Source organism: Carassius auratus, unplaced genomic scaffold, assembly GCF_003368295.1.
Source record: "Carassius auratus strain Wakin unplaced genomic scaffold, ASM336829v1 scaf_tig00017722, whole genome shotgun sequence".
Classification (NCBI taxonomy): Eukaryota; Metazoa; Chordata; class Actinopteri; order Cypriniformes; family Cyprinidae; genus Carassius; species Carassius auratus.
In genome coordinates, this window is record NW_020524809.1 from 6,520 (window position 1) to 29,527 (window position 23,008).

The window sequence follows — 23,008 nt, forward strand, 5'->3', positions numbered from 1 at the left end:
CTAACTATTCTAAAACCTATTATTATTAGTAGTAGTACTAGTAGTAGAAGTTGGCTGTTTACGGTCATCCAAACCGGATGTGCATCGTCATCACGCGTGTTGTCAGTCAGCTGTTTATTTCCATATCGCCTTGTGATGTTAGTTAGCGCGCAGTCTGTGTGGAGTTGCACAGCAAATTGTAAGATGTTTGTTAAAGATGCTTGTGAAGAACTTTGCACTATTAGCAAAGACTCTCGTGTGTGAGTGTGAGTCTCTCAAACGGGAAGAGTGCATCGCATGCTCTGTCAACTCTATGATAAAGCAGTTCATGGAAATCATTTGTTGAAATAATTTATGTTTTTTATTGCGGAGTGATCTGCAGCAAGGATGTCAGCGCGTCTCGAACCTCAAGTCATGCTTTAACTTTTAAAAACAGGCAAGTCTTTATATATTTTATAAGTTAGAACTTATGCAAAAATATTTATAAGTTATGTTTGACATGTTTAGAGCGGTTTACACACACACACAGTGATTTTTGTAAATCATTTGGATTTTATTATTTGTTTTATTTTGCATTTTATTTTTGACTGCAGCTCATGACCAATAAACCCACATCCTGATGGAGACCTCCGATATTTGCAAGTAAATGGACTTAAAGATTAAATGAATAGAAACTATCTTCGATGCTCTTCAGCTAGTTTTATCGGTTTAACTCTCAGTTCCTGTGAAGTCAATGCTCTGACAGATAGAAAGCAATCAAATGCAGACAGGTTGATCAAGTTGAACAGTCCTGGTGGTGATGTTGTGCTCAGACAAGTTTGTATCAAGGCTTGAGAGGTCAGAAAGTTAAATGACAGTCGACTTTACTTTGTTATTTACTGCTGAAGTTTATCTTCCATTAACTTTCAAGTCATTTACAACCGTAGAAAAGCACCGCGCTTTCATAACTTTGTGGTGTAACTTAACTATTTCTTTCCAGGAAATGATTGACAGTTCGCTCAAATGTATTTGGTGATAGTGGAAACACTTAAGTGCACGATGATTTTTAACCTATTTTTATTCACTTAAGTTGTGTGTTAGTCTAAGTTTGGCTCTTAAACCTATATATTACATCTTTCTTTTAGCATACGGACCTACATTCAGCACAAACAAAAGCTTTATGCTTTACCAAACGGTTAATCTGCATACAAAGACATTTGTTTTCCTGCCTGGTTGCATCAGTGGCCGACATATTAACCCTGTAAAGTCATAATGCAATGCAATGCAATGCAAAGATGATTGAGAGATGAATGAATACATGTTCTTCGAAAAATGTGATGCATAATTTTTTATCCTCGCTTTTTAACATGATTTATGGATATTTAAGTAAACCGAAGTTGCTTCAGTCCATCAAGTGTTCAAATTCGATCTTGAAATGTCGCTAAGTGTCTCTTACATTTACGCCGTGAATGTCAAACCAGATTTCACAGAATGTATCATGGGCTGAAATAAGTTTATAGAATGGACATTTTAATAAAATGCCTTTTACTTGCTTAAAAAAGTATGTAGAAGTAGAATGCATGTAGTTTTATGTTGATAATTTAAAGGCCTTACAAATATCAATTTCAAATATGATACACTAGGCTATATAGGGTTAACCTGCTTAGAATTAATTATTGTCTGGTTTTCTTTGGTGCTTTTTCACCAGACCTTTATTATAAGGGCATTTCTGATGATGTCACTAATAGGTTCTGCTCCGTTTACGGCTTTTAAATGTTTTCTTCCAGTCTAAACAAGGAAGTCACATGGCATTTGTTTCAGTCTACATTTATATGTTTCCTGGAATATTACATGGCTTTTTAATACACTTACACGGTTACTCGAGGCTCTGATTTACGGTTTTGTTTGAATGTTATGTTTTTAATTGTTCATGAAGTCATGGAGGAGCTGGACCCGGAGGAGCAGTTCCTCAGGGATGCCAGGAACGGGAACCTAGAAGGAATCCGGAAGCTTTTGATGTCCAAGATAAAGGAGGAGGCCAAAATCGACATCAACTGCAAGGGTAGAACACCTCATTAGGTTTCTATTGATAACTCGAATGTTTCCAGACATATTGGAGTACTATTAACAGCGTTGCATTGTTTCAGGCAAAAGCAAATCTAATCATGGCTGGACTCCTCTTCATCTGGCCTGCTACTTTGGGCACAAAGATGTTGTTGAGACATTACTGAAGGTATTGAACATCTCCGCTTTTTATATTCTCATATATGTGTGCCCTGGTATGTTTCCAAGTAGAATTAGCGCTTGTTTTTTTAATGTCTAGTTGTTGCTCATCTGTGCTTCTTACAGAATGGAGCAGATGCCAATTTGCCAAATAATGTCGGAGACACACCTCTCCATAAAGCAGCATTCACCGGGAGAAAAGTATGTTTTACTGTCATACTTGTTCATGCACTGAGATATAAGCTTTTGATGATAGACTGATAATCAGTTTGACTAATATAAAAAAAAGAAGAAAGAAATGCAACCAACAATGATATTAAGGAACATTTGTTTCCTGAATGGATTTGATCATTGTAAATGTTTTTTACAGGTAAGTAATGTTTTAAATTAAAGATATAAAATAAATTTGCAACCTCGGAAATCACAAATCAACTTATAATTTTAAACAAATCAACAGATAACTAAACACAGTAAATCAAAATTAGAAATGTTGCTTTGGCAATCTATCTGCCATGTGCCTTGCACTGCTTTATTTAACTTTATTTTTATTTGTATTATAAGTCTTTTTTTTTTACATGCCCTTATTGTATAGTTTTATCTTACATTTTATATTTGATTTAGATTTTTACTACTGTACTCTACATGTGGAAGAATTGACAATAAAGCTGACTTGACTTGATATATACGTTTTTATTTAATATAATGTATTTTATTTAATATATAATTTATTTTATTTAATTTATTTTATGTCAAGTAATACATTGGCTATCGGTTAGCGGTTAGCAGAGTCATAAAAGGCATTTTTGGGCAATCTCGATGAAGTGCTATACTTTTGAGCCATATGAGCGTGTATAGCCTTAAAGGGATATTCCACACTAAAATTTTAATTTATTCATCAATTACTTACCCCGATTTAGTTCCAAACCCGTAAAAGCTTAGTTCGTCTTCAGAACACAATTTAATATATTTTGAAAGAAAACCAGGAGGCTTGTGACTGTCCCATAGACCGACAAATAAATGACACTGTCAAGGTCTAGAAAAGTTTGAAAGACGTCGTCCGAATAGTCCATCTGCCATCAGTGGTTCAACCGTAACGTTATGAAGCGACGAGAATACTTTATGTATGCGAGGAAAACAACAACAAATCCACATCACCATTGCGCCGTTTTGGAAAACATCCGCTGAACGCAATCTGCATACGTTATAACATTATAATCATCCAAAATATCTTAAATTGTGTTCTGAAGACGAACAAAGCTTTTACGGGTTTGGAACGACATGGGGGTAAAGTGATTAATGACAAAATTCCCTTTATATCCCTTTAAATCCCTGATATAGTAACTACTCACCTGAATGTTAATACTGATTGGATACTGAATGCTAGTTTTGTGGTTTAGGAGGTTGTAATGTTGCTTCTTCAGTATGACGCTTGCGCTTCTGTCATCAACGGCATGGCCCAGATACCTAAAGACATTACCCAGAGTGCTGAGATTAAAAGCATGTTGGAGGGTAAGCGTGCTGAAAGTGCATGAAATCGTATTTATTTTGGATAAAGTCCGCAGAATGATTGCTAAATCACTAGCATTCAATTTCTGACCTTGTAGCTGCTGAGCGGACTGAAGAGAGGAAACTAGAGGAGCAGCTGCTTGAGGCGGCGCGGGAAGGAGCCTTGTCTACCCTCACAAGACTGGTAACCTTGCTAACTACTTTGCAGAACTTGTTGTTGTCACTAAACCCCTTTGAGCAGTTGTGAGGTCTGATCTTCTTGTTCCTCGTGTAGCTAAACATGAAGAAACCCCCAAACATAAGCTGTACAGACTTGTTGGGCAACACGCCGCTGCACTGCGCCGCTTACAGAGGCCAGAAACAGTGCGCCGTCAAGCTCCTTCAGCACAAGGCCAACCCCAACATCAAGAACAAAATCGGTAGTGAGCTCCTCCTTATAGTAGCGTCGCTTTTCAAAGCATTCAACACTGCTGTGTTTGTCGCCAAGTCAGTATTTTCGCAATTCGATGTTGTTATTGATGTTGTAGTTTCGTTACGGTCTTAGTCGTATTTTTACTATTTTAGCACATCTACAAATTTATATATAACAATGCATTTTTTTTTTGTTGATTGACCTCTGACTTTTTGTGGTTGCCTGATACATGTTGATTAATTTTAGCATTTTTGTTTCTCATTTGCTTTTAGATCAGACTGTTTTTGATTTGGCTAACGATGCAGAAATGAAGCAGATCATTACAGGAAATGTTATGAAAGTAGGTTCAATTAATTCGACAGTTCAAATACATGTAATTAAAAAATATCACCATATCATAACGCTGATGTTTTGACACTTATTTACGATGGTGTAGGTTTTTTTTTGTGAATTTGGTTTTATTGTTATGACACTTTCCTCCTGTAGGGCATGACGCGACATGTTAAAATGTTTGAGGGGCCTCTTTGGAAGGTATGCTTTATCAAAATCTATAACTATAGTAGACAGATTTGGAATATTTTTCAATTTACTTTTCTATTTTTATTTCAGAGCTCGAGGTTTTTTGGCTGGCGCTCCTACTGGGTAGTTCTTCAGGATGGAGTCTTGTCATGGTACCCTAAACAGTGAGTATCTGCCTCTATTCCCCAAATGTGATGCTGTAATAATTGAAATATATGTATAATAAATAATAGAATGTAATGATAGTAAAATTACTGCAATTAAAGACTTATTTTGTAAAATGTACAGAGATAAATGCTGTAAAACAAAAACAAAAAAAAATCATATTTGAAGAAAATAAATACGGTAAAATTGTAAATATTCCAAAATTTTTTACTTAAATGCAATGTTAAGAAAATTGCTTAAAGACTTTTTTTGCAAAAGCTACAGAATTTGTTTTAAAATCCTTTTTAGCTCATAATGTGTATATATACAGTATATAGTATCATAATATATAATAAAATATGAACGTAAAATTTCTGAAATTAAAGACTAATTTAGTAAAATTCGAAGAAAGAAATATTGGAAACTGAGATTTTTATTGTAAAGTTTCAAAAAATTTTAAACCATCAAGGATACAATAGATATTAAAATGTAATGATAAATAAATAGCTAAAATGAAAGAAAAAAAATATTGTATTGTAACTCATCAAGGGCATAATATATAAAACTTTTTAATGAAAGGAAAATTACCCCCAAAAATAATGTTTCAAAATAAATATTTTTTATTTTTTTTTTAACTCCTCAAGGTCAGATGCAGATTCAAACACTCACCGGCAAGGTTGCAAACCGCTAACACAAGCGCAGAGCATGGTAAGATTAATTTGATGAACAAAATGCTGATTCATGTTTTGTGGGATAGTTAACAGGATTTCCCAAACTGCTTTTCTTTCTAACTTTCAGATTAAAGCGAAAGATAACTGCTATTTCACAGTCCGGTGCTTTGACAACACTGTTCACCATTTCAAAGTGTCACAGACGAACGACCCCGAATCTACCAGAGAAGTGAGATTTCTTTCAGCTCTGTGGTTAGATTAGACTGGAATGTGTATGAATGTGTGTGTTATTTTTCAGAGGTGGCTTGAGGCCATAGAGGAACATTCAGCCTTTAGCACTCATTACTGCTCACAGGACCCAGAGAGCGAGGAAGAGGAAGACAACGTTGTGTCTGTACATGAGCTTTCTGACTCCCTTCAGGTGAGAATTCACATCGGGATCTTAGTTTATTAATGAAACTGTTTCTTGACTGTCACATCAGCTGACAGAATGCACATTAGTGATGGGATTTATGGCTCTTTGAGGGGATCCGGATCTTCGCGATCCGTTCCTTTCAAAGAGCCGTTCAAAAGAATGGCTCTTTTGGCTCTTTTTAAATATTTAGTCAGTTTTAAGAAGCCAGCTTGGGAGCATCTCAGTTTATCCTGGAAATAATCACTGGGAGGTATTATGAGGTGAGATTTGTAGTCAAATAATTAAAGCTCAGATATCACACACCAATATCTGAGTTTGAATTATTCTGAAATATTGATTATTACCTCATTTCTCATGTGTCGACTATATTCCATAGGGTTGCACAAATCCCTCTGCTTAGACAGTGACATCATTATTTTGATTTACCTTTAGTACAAAGTGTGTGTGTGTGTGTAAAACTACGTTGACTTATGTTATTCATACAATACCTACTCACAAATAAACATAAAAAACAAAGCCGGCTGCAATGAATTTCTGTGCAAAACAGCTTTTACTACAAACACTTCCACACAAGAACATTGTTATCACACAAGAACATTTTGATAGAAAACTAATTTTTTTTTTAAGTAGATAAAATTAGAATAAATAAAATGGAAATGTCTACATACTACATACTATTACTACTGTAAACTTTGCAAATAGGACATCAGCCCCTTCAAGTCAATGAACAATAACAAAGTGGGCTGCAATGAATGTCTGTGGAAAACAGCTTTTAGTGAAACATTTCTATACAAGTACAGTATCACAAAAGAACATTTTTAATGATTTTAAAATAAGTTTAAAAATGAACACAAAATGCAATGTAAATGCATGCACAACTAATAACTAATATCATCACGCTATAAAGGGTTGGCCTGCGCTGGGTGCGCCCCTCCCCCTATAACTGTTCTGTCTCCTGGCGGAGCTCATTTGTATGAACACGCATAGGAAAAAAGAACGATAGAAAGAACGGCTCCTCTCCAGTCGCGACTCGGCTCCCATCGTTCATGTTTATGAGCCGTTCAAAAGAATCGGTTCGTTCGCGAACGTCACAACTCTAATGCACATGGCCGCTCTTCCTTCCTCTTCTATGAGGATCCATAGCTGTTCATCATGTGACATAATGATCTTTCAGCAGAAAAAGGTTGTATGATTCACCGAAACAATTACAAAGATAAATTTAATTTGTGTGTATACAACTTTTATATATATATATATATATATATATATATATATATATATATATATATATATATATATAACCAACATTTTCTAAGTACATAGAATGAGGTTATCTAATGCTAAAGTTAAAATGAATAAAAATAAATACATACGTTTCAATTATTCATTTTATTTAGTTGTTCATATTTATTTATTTATATATATATATATATATATCTATATGTATTTTTATTTATTTATTTATATATATATACATATATATATATATATAGTGCACTATAAGACTATATACCATAAATACACTGCATAATTTAATTAATAATATTATTAGCAGAAAATGATTGAGCTGTTGTCTACATTATTACATGATAATTAATTAATTAACTTTTGTGCCATAAAAATGAACTATAAATAGACCGTGTGTCTCATGCTCATATTTTCTGCAGTTCAAAGAAAAATGAGCTCTGACTTCCCTTTTCGCTCTAACCGCGGGAAGTGGTGAAGTTGACTAACCCTGACCCTTTCTTACAGTCTTAACATTTCTCTTTCATAATATCCATCTTGTTCCTCTTTCGTGTGACAGCGGGCCGAGGCTTGCCATCAGAAACTGGAGACGGAGGTGTTGGCTCTCCTGTCCATGGTGAAAGAAGATGGCCTGGCAGAACGTAAGGTTTTGAGTCAACCGCTGCCTCTGATTGGCCGAAACCACATATACAGACCTGTTTTTTTTTGTTTAGTTTTTTAAAGCCGCAGTGCATTTTAATATTCTTGCAGGAGTCCCTGCAGCAGTTGTTCAGAAGCTGAAGGAGGTCTGTGAAGCCTCCAGTGAAACCTGCTCCTCACTGCACCAGTGTCTAGGGCTTTTTTCCAAACAGGAAGGAGTATGTCCCTATTTCATTGCACATCCATTCAAAAATGTTGATATATTTGTCAAATAAAGCCCCCAAAATCTCTTTTTAAAAAAGACAAAACAACAGGTAGAATCATTGTTAATGGTCCCAAATACACTGAAAGTATAAAACATGTCTTTATATAATGAATTTTAAAGTGTGCCTGTGTTTTTCCAGGCACGCAGTTTGAAACTGGAGCAGGAGCTGGAGAAGAATAAGATCCTGTCGGAGGCTCTGCAGACGCTGGCCACTGAACATCATGAGCTGGAGCAGTCGGTGGTTAAAGGCTCGTCGCCCCGCAGCGTCCTCAGCGAAGACGAGTTCCACGACGCTCTGTCGGGTTCGTAAGCTTGAGAGTAACAGCCAACCCCGCAAACACTTCAGCTCAAACATTTGGGGGTGGTTTTTGAAAGACATTGCTACTTTTATTTATCAAGGGTGTATTAAATCAATCAAAGGTGACAGTAAAGACGTTTATAATGTTACAAAAGGATTTGTATTTCAATTCAATTCTGTCATTTTTAACTTTCTACTCCTCAAACAATCCTGAAAAAGTTTTTTTCCACAATTATTAAGCAAGACAACTGTTTTCAACATTCGTAATAAGAAATGTTTATTGAGCAGCAGATCATCATTTTAGAATAATTTCTGAAGGATCATGTGACACTGAAGACTGCAGTAATGATGCTGAAAAAAATCTACTTTAAAAAATATTTTCGGTAACACTTTAGTATAGGGTCCAATTCACACTAATAACTACTTGCTTATTAGCATGTCTATTATTAACATATTGTCTGTTTATTAGTGCTTATAAAGTACATATAATGCATGACATCCATAATCCTACCCAATACCCTAAACTTAACAAATACCTTATAAACTATTAATAAGCAGCACATAAGGAGTTAATGGAGGCAAAAGTAATAGTTAATGGTTAGTTAATAGTGAGAATTGGACCCTAAAATAAAGTGTGACCATATTTTCATATAGAAAATAGTTATTTTGAATTGTAATTATATTTTACAGTTTTATTGTTTTTAACTATTTTTGACCAGATAAATGAGCATTAGAGAGATGCCCCACACTTTTTGAATAATTACATTATTTACATGTGGCCTTTTGCCTTTTTAATTGTGCAGATATAGTTTTAGAGAGTGAAGGGATATAATTTAAATGTAATCCGATATAAGTTGAGAACATTTTTTATTTGTAAAAATTGCATTGGCATCATAAAATATGCAAAATTTTTGGACCATTTCCCTACTGAATAAACAGTAGAGTGACAGAAAATTTACAGAGAATGTGATCAGAAAACTACTGAATTAAAACCTCATAAGCACCAAGGCTCAACAATCTCACTTTTGTAAAATAAAGTTTTTTGAGTTTTCAGGCCAAGTTGATAAATGCATAGATTGAATTTTTTAATGTGATATCCATGTTGTCCGATATAATTACACGGTCACCATGAGTCCATGTGCAACTTGTCAGCCATATCAGAGCCTGCAGTGTAAATACTGTTACAGTTTACAAGGAAATCTTCAGATTAAACTTCATAAGTATGTGGCACCTTTCTCAGGGACGTGTCCTGTCACTTCCGTCTGTGTGATTCCATTAATCGCCACCCGATCCCCTGCTCAGGTTTCCTGCGAGAGCCCGTCGCCGTCAGTCGCTCATTGTCCGTCTAAGCCATGTCTGTTTGTGCTCGGTCGCCGCAGATTCAGACTGTGAGCCTGTGCTGAGCAGTTGTGAAACAGCTACCCATTCGTACGAAGACGGAGAGGACTTCAATTCCGAGCTCTTCTGCAGCATCTCGAGTCATCTCAGCGGCAGGATGTCCCGGGAAGACCGTCGTGGAGAGGAAGAGGACGACGATGAGGTGGCCAGTGTTAACGGAGTGAAGAAATACAGGTGGGAACGCCTAAAACGCAAACTACGAACTATTTTGTACTGGATATTTCTTGCATAACAACATTAACTAAATATTTAGTTTTTTTAAATAAGAAAGTTAAAAACGCAAAGCATCTGGAAATTCCCAGTGGGTTTTAAATAAAAAACAAACTTGTACAATTAAACATACAAGTGTATAAATCATTTTTGTCTCAGACGTAACATTCAACCCAGTTTGTTTTTCAGTGTCACTTTGTTGTTATTTGTCTAGTTTCTTACACGCAACTTCTCTGTGTTTTGTTTTGGTTTGTATCTCATGGTAAATAATTTAGCGAGCCGAGGCCAGAAGAGGCGCACTCATAATGAAATGGTAAAAGATTGATGAGGCAGCCGAGTTTAATGCTGTAATTTGAACTTTTAAGGCTCGGCATGTTGATTGACAGCCCATTGACTTGTAGTTGACTGACTTCGCAGCAGATCACGGAGTTAACTTTATTTACTGGATAACTCTGTATTATAATATTGTATTTAGAAAATGCAGGTTCATGCAATAAAATATAATAAAAAATGGGTTTTTGTATATACACACACAATTTTTTTTTTTTTTTATAATTTATTTACATAATTTTTTATGTATATATGATCTGATCAAAGAGACTTATTTTTATTGCACATCTGGGTAACTATTTTATCAAATTATATTTAGAAAATACAACATGTATATAATACATGAACATAATGTTGTATTTTATAATTGTTTAAAATATATTTTTTATTTTCTTGAAATATATAATAAAATAATTTAGCGTACAGTATTTTATTGTTATATACATTTCATAAATATGAAAAAAATTACTTAAAATATAATATTATTTTGCATTACATTTTTTATATCAGCAAGCTGAATATATAAATAATTTTATATATATATATATATATATATATATATATATATAAAAAAGTATATATTTAGTGTTCCTGTAGCTCAAGTGGTAGAGCATTGCGTTTCAAGCGCAAGGTTGGGAGTTTGATTCCCCGGGAACACATGATAGGTAAAAATTGATAGCCTGAATGCACTGTAAGTCGCTTTGGATAAAAGTGTCTACTAAATGCATACATTTAAATTTATATATATATATATATATATATCCTTTTATTGTTTGTATATTAATACTTTATAACGAGCAGAAAAAGCAACAATTAACTACACCACATCTTATGTTTATATTCAGCAGGTACAGTATAAAAAGAGCAGGTTTCTGTGTATCTTGAGCACTTTGAAACTGATCGGGACACTGGCCCTGTTTTACTGAATAAGATATAAAGCCTCTGTTACCTGTCAGATAACACTAGTCTAGACGTGTTCCGTCTGCATGACAACAGCAGAAACGGTTAACATGGAAACAGCTTTTATATATAAAAATATATTAGTGGTTTCTTAATCTAAACAGACATTTTTCAGAAGCTGACAAGGCACAACTCAAGTTACTTACCTTTAATTATTCCACAGGACAAGTTTACCAGCGCCCATGTTCTCCAGAAATGACTTCAGCATCTGGAGCATACTGAGGAAGTGCATTGGGATGGTGAGCTTTTTACCATTGTGTAACCTTTCACTTGCTCTTTTACTTTAAGACAGTGTCTTTTTCAATCAAAACACTTAAGCGCCATATCCATATGATTGATTTCATCTCTCTTTTAGGAGCTGTCTAAGATCACCATGCCTGTTATTTTTAATGAGCCGCTGAGCTTTCTACAAAGATTAACAGAATATATGGAGCACACGTACCTCATCCATCAGGCTAATGCTTCAGACGACTCTATTGAGAGAATGAAGGTAAAAAAAAAACAATTTACCTGAAGTATCTGAACACACCAGCGAAACCCCTCACATGCCAAATAACAATGAAATATGGCCAATTAATCTGCTAACTCTCAATATGGCCAGTTTTCACATTTTCTGACCTGAAATAGTAGTTGAATTTAGTTAATTAAATGAATGATTTTATATTAGATATTCAGTCTAATAAAAAAGGTGTCTTCTATCAAGTGTGTGGCCGCGTTTGCCGTATCAGCTGTGGCATCTCAGTGGGAAAGGACGGGTAAACCCTTCAACCCCCTGCTAGGAGAAACGTACGAGTTAGTCAGGTGAGAAATCCCAACCCTGTCTGAATGCAAATTTGTTAGCATTCAGGTGCAGTCCCAATTTTTGACGTTTGGTTATTGTTTGCGGGTGAAATCCAGTCATTTCAGTAGTAATTCAGCCGAAGGTGAAAGATTTCCCCACACAGATTTCATAACAGATTCAGTCATGCATATTGACAACAGATGCTTGCTTTTCAAAGTGACTTCTGTGTAAGTTGTGCTTCATACAGTGCTACACTATTGACAATGGACGGGTGAAATTTTGCTAATGTGAACACACCTTTAATGTAAATTTAATGTTTTAATTTTCATTTGTTAGCATTTGGATTAGCATTATCGTTAACATTGCAAGTGTGAATTTTGTTAGTTTGATAGCATTAGCATAAAATCACACTCATCGCGTGAATATCAATACATCAATGTGTTGTGCTCTTGGGCTTAGTTACCATGTTTTTTCCTCAACCTTCAGGGATGATCTTGGTTTCCGGCTGATATCAGAACAAGTGAGCCACCATCCTCCCGTCAGCGCCTTCCACGCAGAGGGTTTGCAGAAGGACTTTGTGTTTCATGGCTCTATCTACCCCAAACTCAAGTTCTGGGGCAAAAGCGTGGAGGCCGAACCTAAGGGCATCATCACTCTAGAACTTCCCAAGTAAGCGTCTGCTCTCTGTGCGATGGCACTTTACTAATATCCATTTGTTTGAAACCCATTGTCAAATAATAAACTCGTTGCAGGCATAATGAGGCATACACATGGACCAACCCCACGTGCTGTGTCCACAACATCATCGTTGGACAGCTGTGGATCGAACAGTACGGCAGTGTGGAGGTTATCAACCACAGGTGTCAACAAGCATCTGTAAATGTATTAGTTCTGGTTTAACTTAAACTTTACTTATGTGGCTCTTTTGACTGATATTTGCCAACAGAACTGGTGAAAAATGCTGTCTGAGTTTCAAACCGTGTGGGCTGTTTGGGAAGGAATTACATAAGGTTGAAGGCTACATCCTGGACAAGAGGTAAGCTGTTTGGAGTTTAACTTATCCATGTTAAATATTCCCGCCATCGCCACATTGCTATTTTACATTGATTATTTGTGTATTTCCATGCAGCAAAAAGAAAGTGTACAATCTTTATGGGAAATGGACGGAATGCATGTACATAGTTGACCCAGCTTCATTTGAAACTCACAGGAAGAATGATAAGAAAGCATCAGAAGACAAGAAAAGCAGTAAACAGGTTATTCTGAAAGTTTTCATCCAACATAAGTCGAGATAGGTTTAAATGAGAGTGATATACTGTATGGTTTATAACGGTTTGCTTGGTGTTTCTCAGACATCAGACGCAGAAGAAACACCTCAGCTAGGTGGAGATTCACTAGAGGTTATCCCAGGAAGTCAGTTGCTCTGGAGAATAGCACCTAGACCAGAAAACTCTGCCCAGGTCCGTTCCAGTTTAGTTGAAGCTCTGGGAAACCTTGTCCCAGAAAAATCTGGGTTACGGTGAGGCACTTGCAATGGAAGTGAATGGCACTTCAAAATAATCAGTTTAAATTTTATAGCAACAAGAGCTTAACAATGTGAGAGTTTGCATGATTTAAAAAAAAAAAAGTAAAATTTTTGTGTTCATTTTTCAACTTTGGCATCATGACATCACCGTGAACCCTAAAATGACTAATGTTAAGTTAAGAAAATTTAATACAGCTCAAATAATACAGAAGTTTTAAGGGTAGAATTTGTAAACGTTAAAATAATCACCATTTCAGTACACATGCCACAACACATTAGCAGAATAGGTGTTTACAGGATTAAAAAAAAAATTATATACCTTTTGTGTGTAAAATAAAAAATGTATGGTTAATTTTATAAATTGTATGCTGCAAAAATTGCCTCATTGTAAGTGTGTCACCGTGACCTCCAAGAAAGAAAACGAGGGATGAGTTTTTTTTTTTTTTTTGTGGTAAAAAAGTTCTATCAATTTTTGAATCCTTTGAAATCTAACTGAATTTTCCACTTATCTGTAATTTGGTTTTATTTGCATAAAACAGATGTACAACTTCACTACATTTGCAATGCAGCTCAATGAGCTGGACAAAGAGATTGAAGCGGTCATCCCAAAAACTGACAGCAGACTGAGGCCTGACATTCGAGCCATGGAGAACGGAGATATTGGTGTGTGTTTGTTTCCATAATGATGATATTTCTTAGTCATACTTTATATCCTTTGAACCTACCACAAATGAGCTGCATTTAAATATTTAGAGGTTGAATAACTTTCTGTTTTGAACTTCTTAGACCTGGCCAGCGAGGAGAAGAAGAGATTGGAGGAGAAACAGAGGGCGGCACGTAAGAACCGCTCTAAGTCGGATGATGATTGGAAGATGAGGTGCATAAATATTGCATATTTTCACATTTTGCTGGGTTTGCGTTTTCAAAAAGTTACTACAGTTTAGGGATGGGCGATATGGACTTAAAACTAAATCACAATATTTTCTGGTATTTATTGGGATAATGATATTGATGATTATTCATATGCCTCCAATGAGAGATAAAAAACTCCTGTTTCTTTAGATAGGTGGTCTCTTTACTGTACATGTAAATGTAATGTCGGTTTCATTCATACTTGAAGCCAAAGGGTGCCCTCGCTCATAAACTAAAATAGTAACGTAATTGAACTGATGGTGTTCCTGGAAATCCCTAATATGGACAAAGGCTTCCAGCCATCAGCATAGATGAGAAAAACTGAAAGACGGAAATAGTTAAACTGATCAAACATAAGGACAATAAAAACACAACGGTTTATTTGTATTCTTCAATCCATCATGGGTATTTTTATAAGAATAAAGCATATTTATATATGCATATTTTTCTCCTCGATTTCACGCCTGCCTTTCGCCATGTCACTCCGCACAGTCAACCACAGAAATATGTCAATAACTAGGATCCATAAGTATGGTGCCTGTAAGGTGACTTGTTCGGTTTACTTAGTTTTGTCATGGCCACGACAAAACTCACGGGAACGTGATATGTCGTGGCCTCGAGATGCTATGTTGAGGGAACAATTTTAATGCGTAAACAAACCTGCGTGACCATAGCTACCCGGGATTATCAGAGATGGATTCATTAATATTTTATTTTGAAATTTTATTGTTGAGGATAACCCCTTGAGATGAAGCATCTCGTTTTCAAGGGGGTCCTCGAGACAACATAGAAATAATACAGCACATATACATTCATACACACAAAAGCTCTCCCTCATCCCACCTCATCCGCCCCTCATACATATAAATATGGAATGACAGTACAAGGATAGGACATATGTATCTTAAATATGTATACATTCGCACACCTAAACCCATAATCACATTTAAAGAAATAATAAAAAAAGAGAAAAAAAAAAAAAAAAAAAACGTCAAAAATGAGGAAAACATTTACAGCAACAATTTGCTTGCAGGTAAACAAAAAGAGATGTTTTGAAGGAACACAGGGAAGTAATTGATCTTAGAGACCCTGGCAGACTATTCCATTCTGAAGGGGCTTTAAATTTAAATGCACGTCTACCACTCTCCTTGAGAATATTGGGCACAGTAAAGAAGAAATATTCAGTGTGTCTTAATCTATAGCTGGGTCTATAGGGAATTAAGTATTCCTTTAGGTAAGAAGGATAATCATAATGCACACATTTAAAAATGACCTGATACCAATGATACTGTCTTCTGGCCTTTAGTGACAATAATTTCAGTGAGTCATACATTTCACAGTGATGAGTGGTAAATGGGCATCTTAGCACAAATCTACATATATTATTGAAAATAACATTCAATACTTTCAAGTTTGTTTCTGAGGTGTTTTGATAAACAACATCCGCATAGTCTAGTATGGGAAATATTAACTGCGACACAATTCGTAACCTAATCCTTTGAGTAAAACAGTTAATAGAGCGAAACAATATTCGCAAGTTACAATTAATCTTTTTTACAACAGAATTGATATGACATCTAAAAGAGAGTTGTGAGTCAAGCCATATGCCCAAATATTTAAGTTCATCAACTTGTAATAGTTGAGTATCGTCTAAAAATCTGAGTGACAAATTGTTAGCTTGATTCTGTGTAGCTGATCTGGTGGGGAAGAGTATACTATATGACTTTTTTTTATTCAATAAGAGATGGTTAAATTGGAACCAAAGTTGAATAGTATTAAAGTTAGTTTGCAGTGAGGATTGAATCTTAGAAACAGACTTATTGGACGTATAAATCACTGTGTCATCTGCATATAGATGAATACAACAGTCTGAGCAAGTTAGAGGAAGGTCATTAATAAACAAAGAAAATAAGAGAGGCCCTAATGAGGAGCCTTGGGGAACACCTTTCTCCATTATTAAGGACTGCGATACACATCCATTAACATAAACACGCTGACTTCTACAATGGAGATAAGAATTAAACCAAAGAAGAGAGTGTCTAGACAGGCCTATTGCATATAATTTGTCAAGAAGCAAATAGTGATCGACCATATCAAAAGCCTTAGTTAGATCTATGAATATTGCACCGGTTGACATATTATTATCTAGAGAAGATGAAACATCGTTGGTAAATTTTAGAAGAGCAGTAGTTGTAGAAAAGTTTGGTCTGAAACCAGATTGATTTGGTGACAAAATAGAGAATTCATTAATATATTTAAATAATTGTTTGAATACTAGTTTTTCAAACACTTTTGCTATACTACTGATGATAGAGATAGGTCTATAGTTATTGAGATCAAGTGCATCACCACCCTTATGTATTGGTGTAACTCTGGCAGATTTCCACATTAATGGAACCACAGAAGTGGATAAGGATAAATTAAATAAATCTGATAGGGGAAATGCCAATACATGAGACGCAAGCTTGATAAACTTGATCTCCAGACCGTCAGGATCAGTACCATTACCTAACTTTAGTTCGGAGATTGCCTGTTGAACGTCAGTAGGATTTATAGTAGCAAATGAAAAGGAACTGTTAGGCTCATCTACCAAACTAGAGAAGGAAGAATAAGAAAATTGTGAGCTACAAATAGAGGAGAAATGTTGGTTGAAGGCATTGGTAACCGCGGAAGGATCACTGATAACCTCATCATTAACTATAATTTTGGTAGGAGTGGTTTTAGTGGACTTGTTTAATAATGCATTAAGACTTTTCCAGAACTTCTTAGGATTATTTAAACTATTAGACAAGGAGTTTTTGTAGTAATTTGATTTAGCATTTCTAGTTTTTGTCGTACACGCATTTCTTAATTGTTTATATACTGCCCCATCTACTGGGTCCTTTGACCGGCGGTACTTGTCCCATGCCTTATCTCTTTGTTTAAAAAGATTTAATAAGTCTGCATCAATCCATGGTAAGTGTCGGCCCTTAACCTTTATTGATATCCAAGGAGCATGTTTATCAATTACTTTAAGAACTTCCGTATAAAGAAAATTCCAAGCATCCTCAACAAATGGAATAAGATTAAACCTATTCCAATTTATATCTAATAAATCTTGGATAAAAACATCTGTGTTAAAATATTTGCTCTGTCTTACCCTGATCACTTTGGGTGGTAAACGAAGTAATTTAATTTTCCACACACAGAAAACCATTGAATGATCACTGAAGCAATCTGAAAGAACACCAGAATCAGTAATTCTATTAGAGTGGGTGACCAAAATCCAATCCAACAAAGATTTGGATCTATGGTCAACCCGAGTTGGTTCACTAATTAGTTGGGTCAGATTTAAACTTTCAATATAATTCCTATCATTTATAGATGACCGTTCTAACCAGTTAATATTGAAATCGCCTAGAATAATCATCTCGTTTGAGCTACCCACAGATTTAATAGTATTACCTATGCACTGTATTGACTCTGAAGGGGAGTTTGGGGGTCTGTAGATATTCCCTATAATCAACTGTTTGTTTACATGAAAACTAATTTTAACGAAAAGACATTCAAAGTATACAGGATTTTCCTTAGGGGATATTAACTCAGATAATAAAGTTGAAGAGACATAAGTGGCTACGCCTCCTCCACGAGTGCTCCTATCAGCTCTATACAGAACATAACCATCCAGTTTAATTTCCTCATCTAATATATTATTATTCAACCAGGTCTCAGACAGTGTGATAACATTAGGTTTATTATAGACAAGCCAGGCCCTTAAAAGATCAATTTTATGTGACAGACTTCTTATGTTCAGGTGGATAACAAATAAGCCTTTACCCATGTTAACTATTCAGAGCATGAAAGAACAGGTTGACTGGGGTGGGGTTGGAAGAGCAACATACACATAACCACGCATAACATACACACACACACTCACACACACACGCACGCGCTCTAGCGCACGCGAGTACAATCATAGACCAAATAGGCCAAAACATAACAGAATACAGATGCAGTCTGCTAAGTTTTTTACTTGAATTACATGAGGTGAGGAAAAAAAAAAAAAAAAAAAAAAATAATATTAGATAACTTTTTCCTTCACAAACAATCATCTGAGTCAAACTGACTTCCAGACATTGATGGTAGGCTATGTATGAATACATTGACCGATCTCATAAAGAATAAAATAAGATATGATAACAAAATATAACAAAATTGAACTAATCGGCCTGAGAGATAGATGACTCACTTCAATAAATGTGAGCCTATCATGCCACAAATGACAACAGCAACAGAGTCAACTCAAATAATATTTTACCTGGGTTAAACGAAACAATCAGTCATTCTGAGATTGAGCCTCGAAATCCCGAAGAAAGGACTCGGCATCTCCAGGACTTTTAAACAGGATTACTTTGCCCGCTGCAGTAATCCTCAGTGTGGCAGGATATTGGAGAGAATATTCCATCTTCAGTTCTCGGAATTTCTTCTTGATAGCATCAAATTGACGACGTTTTTGAGCAATGCCGGCACTGAAATCAGGGAAGATGTGGACGCGGTTGCCTTTGTACTTTAGTTCCTTCTTCTCACGCGAAAGGCGTAATATTAATAATTAATATTAATTATCTTGAATTAATACATACCATCTCGAAGGCCACAACATTGTTACCTCGACAAAATGATCTCGTGGCCACGACATATGACGTTCCCACGAGTTAATATGACGTTCCCACAAATTAATATTTCGTGGCCACGATATATTATCACGTTCCCACGAGTTATTATGTTGTGGCCACGACAAAACTAAGTAAACTGAACAAGTCACCTTACGGGCACTGTACATAAGATCATAGGGTGTCCCATTTGTCATTTTAGCTTTCAGAAGGGTGCTCGCGAGCGCCCCCGTTTGCAACTACTATGCGCCCTTGATACGCACTTCTGCTGTGTCCGCGGCAGACTTCTACCCAACCCTCAAAGCGGCATTATGTCACTAAAGTGAGGGTTTAGGTTGCGATTTGGGAAATGGTCTAGGTTTTATCATCATTATCGTGCAAAGACTAATTATTATTGTGGGGAGAATTAATATCGGTATATCGCAAATGGTAAGATATCGCCCATCCCTACTATAGTTATTGTTCATAATAAATCAAAATGGGATCTCCTTCAAACAGTGCTTTTCAAAATCATTAATTTTGTTTTTTGATGAACATGTTATAAAATATCAGTAAAAAATTATGCATGTAACACTTTTTTGTGATGTTAGGGTTTGCTTGTGACTAACTGAATTTATTAGACCACTTTCATTCATAGCTTAATGGTATTTACTTAAGTAACACATTGATGTTTAACAGCACTCTTAGTCCTGGTTCACTAGACACTGTCCTTTGCATTTAACCCCATTTTCCCCTTCATTTCTTCTGCCATTATCATCTGTCCTCTGACTTTGCTGCGGTGAGCAGAAACATCAGCTCTGGCCCCAGGTTTGATGCTTGCTTTGTTGCTCTGTCTTCTGCATTCAACTGTTTCACTCCATAATCGTAATTGAATTGCCTTAAGCGACTGGGATCTATCCACAGTCTGTAATTATAGCACAAGACAGGATGTTTGTGGTAGAACAGCATGCATAACAATAGTCCCATACACAATGATAGTAAAACATTTGCTTCGTGTATAAGGGTTCACCATTGTGAGCTTTCAAAGACTATTTAAATTCAAAATTAGTGATAATTTATTATGAAAAACAACTAGAGAACTTTTAATACTAGTATTTCACTAAATGTATACATAGTATATGGTGTAATAGTGTTATCGACAGTCTTTTTGTCGTATGCAAATGAAACTTCACACCAAAGGAATGAGTTGTTGTTTTTTATGTCCCCCTTAGACAATCTATTTTTAATGTGGAATAAGATGGTGTAAACAGAGCTCTCTGGCCTTCTACTGCAAGAGCAGGGTGAAACTTTACACCTGGTTCAAGTGTTACAGCCAAATGCTCCACTGAATCTATTGAACAAAGAACGAGACGATTCTAATGGGGGTCAATTAAAAAAAAAAATTTCACACATGTTTGGCTGTTGACCACAAGCGACTCAATGTGACAAAACTAGAAAAATCCCATTATAATCAGTGTTATTACATGTCTGCTAAACTGAGCCTTTTCTCGTTGCCTGAAACAGGTGGTTTCATCAAGGTCCAAATCCACACAACGGCTCTCAGGACTGGCTGTTCTCCAATGGTTACTGGGACCGTGATTATTCCCAATTACCAGACATCTACTGACCTACAGGAATTGTAAATTGTATAGTCAAGACTACTTATAATGTCACTATAAAACTGCACCCTGTGCTGGTTGGCTAGGTAAACATTTCAGATATCATAAATAATACACCGTTTCAAGAAAGAACTTTATTTAAACTCACTAATATGCATATGTAATAATCAAAGGTTTTAGAAACTAAAGGTTGTGACATATCATGGAGATGATAATCACAATTTGGGCTTGATATAGTAATATCAGTGTACTGTTATAGCAATAATGGTTCTGTTTTAGTCTTAAGAAAAATGTCTTATGATTTTTTTTTTTTTTTTAGATTTGTTAACTATGGTAGATTTTGGGTGTCCCCCAAGGCTCAATTCTGAGTCCGTTTTGTTTTCAGTTCATTGGCTTAAAATTAACTTGGCATTTCTTGAGTTGGAAAATTCCCACAGCGTTGAGTGTGGAATGTGGTTAAAAAAACTGCTGGGTGTTATACTTTTTACAATTTAGAGTTTCTATTCTCCACACACAATACAGTATTAGGACAGTGTGTCTATTTCTGCTGCTCTTTCTGTTGTGATGTTGATTTTAATTTAGAGAGATGCCTCTGTGGTTAACACCACGGTGATATAATATAATATTGAATATATTATATATCCTAATATATTGACTAATATGCTTTGTTATATCATAATATAACAATCTTATTTTAATTATGTATTTATCATGAGTTAGTTATTCATCTATTTTTACAATTTTAAAGTATAAAGTTGGTCAGAAACATGAAGCTGTAATGACCACTTGATGTGGATCTACTTTTAACCCATTACCAGTTTATTTTCTGTGTGTACACGTGTGTATATTTTCTTATCAAAATAAAAATGTCTACAGATGATGAACAGAATAATTCTGTGCATAAAAGGCAATACCGTATTTAGATCCACATCTAAAAAATAAAAACCTAAAAAAAAAAAAAAAGTGTTATGAGCATTTTATACAATATATGCTCTTACAAAAATGTAACCAACAACTACCTTGACTATCATAATTCAGTGAACACATTGAACTCACGTACAGTGTTTAATGGCAAGTTTCGTTATTTTATTATTGGAATGTCCTAATTCTATTGTCCTCACAAGGTATAAATACCCTGAACATCCAATATTGACACGTTTCACAGTGAAGACATGTTTTGAGCCTCGGGTTACTGACAGAGAGACCAGAGGAAATCACGTACAGTAGTGAATTAAAGCTCAACGGTGGGAAAGACGTTACAGCTACAGGCCGAGAAAATAAGGTGGTGAAAGTTTCACAACAATTTTACAGTATATACACCCACTAAAATCAATTCAAGTTATTCAGATATCATCAAAAAGAGATACTAATGTGGTGTTAAAATCTATAGACAATAAGCCTAGGCCAACAATATTACAGAACATCTGGCACAAAAAAACAAATACAACTTACGGCTCATCAAAAACTAGTTCTGAAATTAAATTACCTCCTCTGGCCCAGAGGAAGACCAGTAGGTAGTTGTGCATGGTTTTCACTTCAGAAAAAATCTGCTGACCATCAGAGGATATGAGAATGAAACTTATGGCAAAACTAAGCTGCCGTTCTTGAACTTAATACACAGATAGCAGATTTAATGAAATATGTTTTATATCCGTAAAATTATTCGGAAGGGTTACTAAGGGAACACATGGTTTAGTGTTAAAATGAAACCTTGCAATACATACAATGAAAACTGCCCACCTTGAATGGAATGCGTTTTAACCTGCAAAAGCGTCTTCAAGTAGAATAATGAGAGACCAATATATCGGACTGATTCAACAACCAATATTTGACCATTTTAGCTACATGAAAAGGCGGTACTTTTTAATAGAAAGAAAGACAGACATCCAAATATTAGATTTTATAGAATTGTTTTATTTTTAATTTATGGAGCAAAGTTCAGTAATCCTGTAAGGGATTTTCTATCTATCGATATACACACAAAGTGTAATATTTTATGAAAATGATATAATAATCATAATAATGATAAAAATGTATAATTAATAATAATTAGTATACATAATATAAAATTGATAATTAATAATTTTCTTTAGAAATATTAACATTTCTTTATATTATTTAAAAATATATTACTAATACTACTGGCTCCACATTCAGGTAATCTGAATTTTATACATAATTACAGAACTTTGCTCCATAAATTATGTTATAATCCTATTAATTAATTCATTATTATTATATGTAATTTGCTTAATTATATTAACACAACTTGCTCCAAAAAAGTACATAATTTATAACTTTCAGAATTTACTCTAATTAGTATAGAAATGGACAAGAACACTTTAAAATT

At 35.1% G+C, this 23,008-nt stretch overlaps 1 protein-coding gene across 3 annotated transcripts; it reads left to right on the forward strand.

The window, feature by feature from the left end:
* Positions 1–124: 124 nt before the first annotated feature.
* LOC113075836 (oxysterol-binding protein-related protein 1-like) lies at positions 125–21,538 on the forward strand. 3 transcript variants are annotated; one of them, XM_026248497.1, is made up of 29 exons: positions 125–415; positions 1,895–2,020; positions 2,106–2,191; positions 2,308–2,382; positions 3,579–3,690; positions 3,786–3,871; positions 3,962–4,106; positions 4,372–4,439; positions 4,586–4,630; positions 4,709–4,782; positions 5,407–5,470; positions 5,561–5,662; positions 5,732–5,854; positions 7,653–7,734; positions 7,844–7,950; positions 8,137–8,299; positions 9,675–9,867; positions 11,357–11,432; positions 11,549–11,683; positions 11,897–11,994; positions 12,461–12,643; positions 12,727–12,834; positions 12,921–13,010; positions 13,104–13,230; positions 13,327–13,434; positions 14,039–14,162; positions 14,286–14,376; positions 19,847–19,867; positions 20,564–21,538. In XM_026248497.1, exons 2-29 carry the CDS (start codon positions 1,897–1,899, stop codon positions 20,664–20,666), a joined length of 2,913 nt encoding a protein of 970 aa, XP_026104282.1. In that variant the 5' UTR covers positions 125–415; positions 1,895–1,896; the 3' UTR covers positions 20,667–21,538. The 3 variants fall into 3 exon arrangements, 2 of the variants coding, with proteins under 2 accessions (XP_026104282.1, XP_026104283.1); XR_003281042.1 differs by lacking the exon at positions 19,847–19,867 and having other exon boundaries at positions 13,327–13,493; positions 20,564–20,621; XM_026248498.1 differs by lacking the exon at positions 19,847–19,867 and having other exon boundaries at positions 126–415.
* Positions 21,539–23,008: the final 1,470 nt, after the last annotated feature.

What these genes read in the sequence shown, in the direction of transcription:
- LOC113075836 (XM_026248497.1), top strand. Translation starts at nt 1,897, where the DNA reads ATGGAGGAGCTGGACCCGGAGGAGCAGTTCCTCAGGGATGCCAGGAAC. An exon ending in TGAGGAAGTGCATTGGGATG is followed by an intron (nt 11,433 to 11,548) that starts GTGAGCTTTTTA and finishes TCTCTCTTTTAG; the next exon opens with GAGCTGTCTAAGATCACCAT. An exon ending in CATGGAGAACGGAGATATTG is followed by an intron (nt 14,163 to 14,285) that starts GTGTGTGTTTGT and finishes TGAACTTCTTAG; the next exon opens with ACCTGGCCAGCGAGGAGAAG.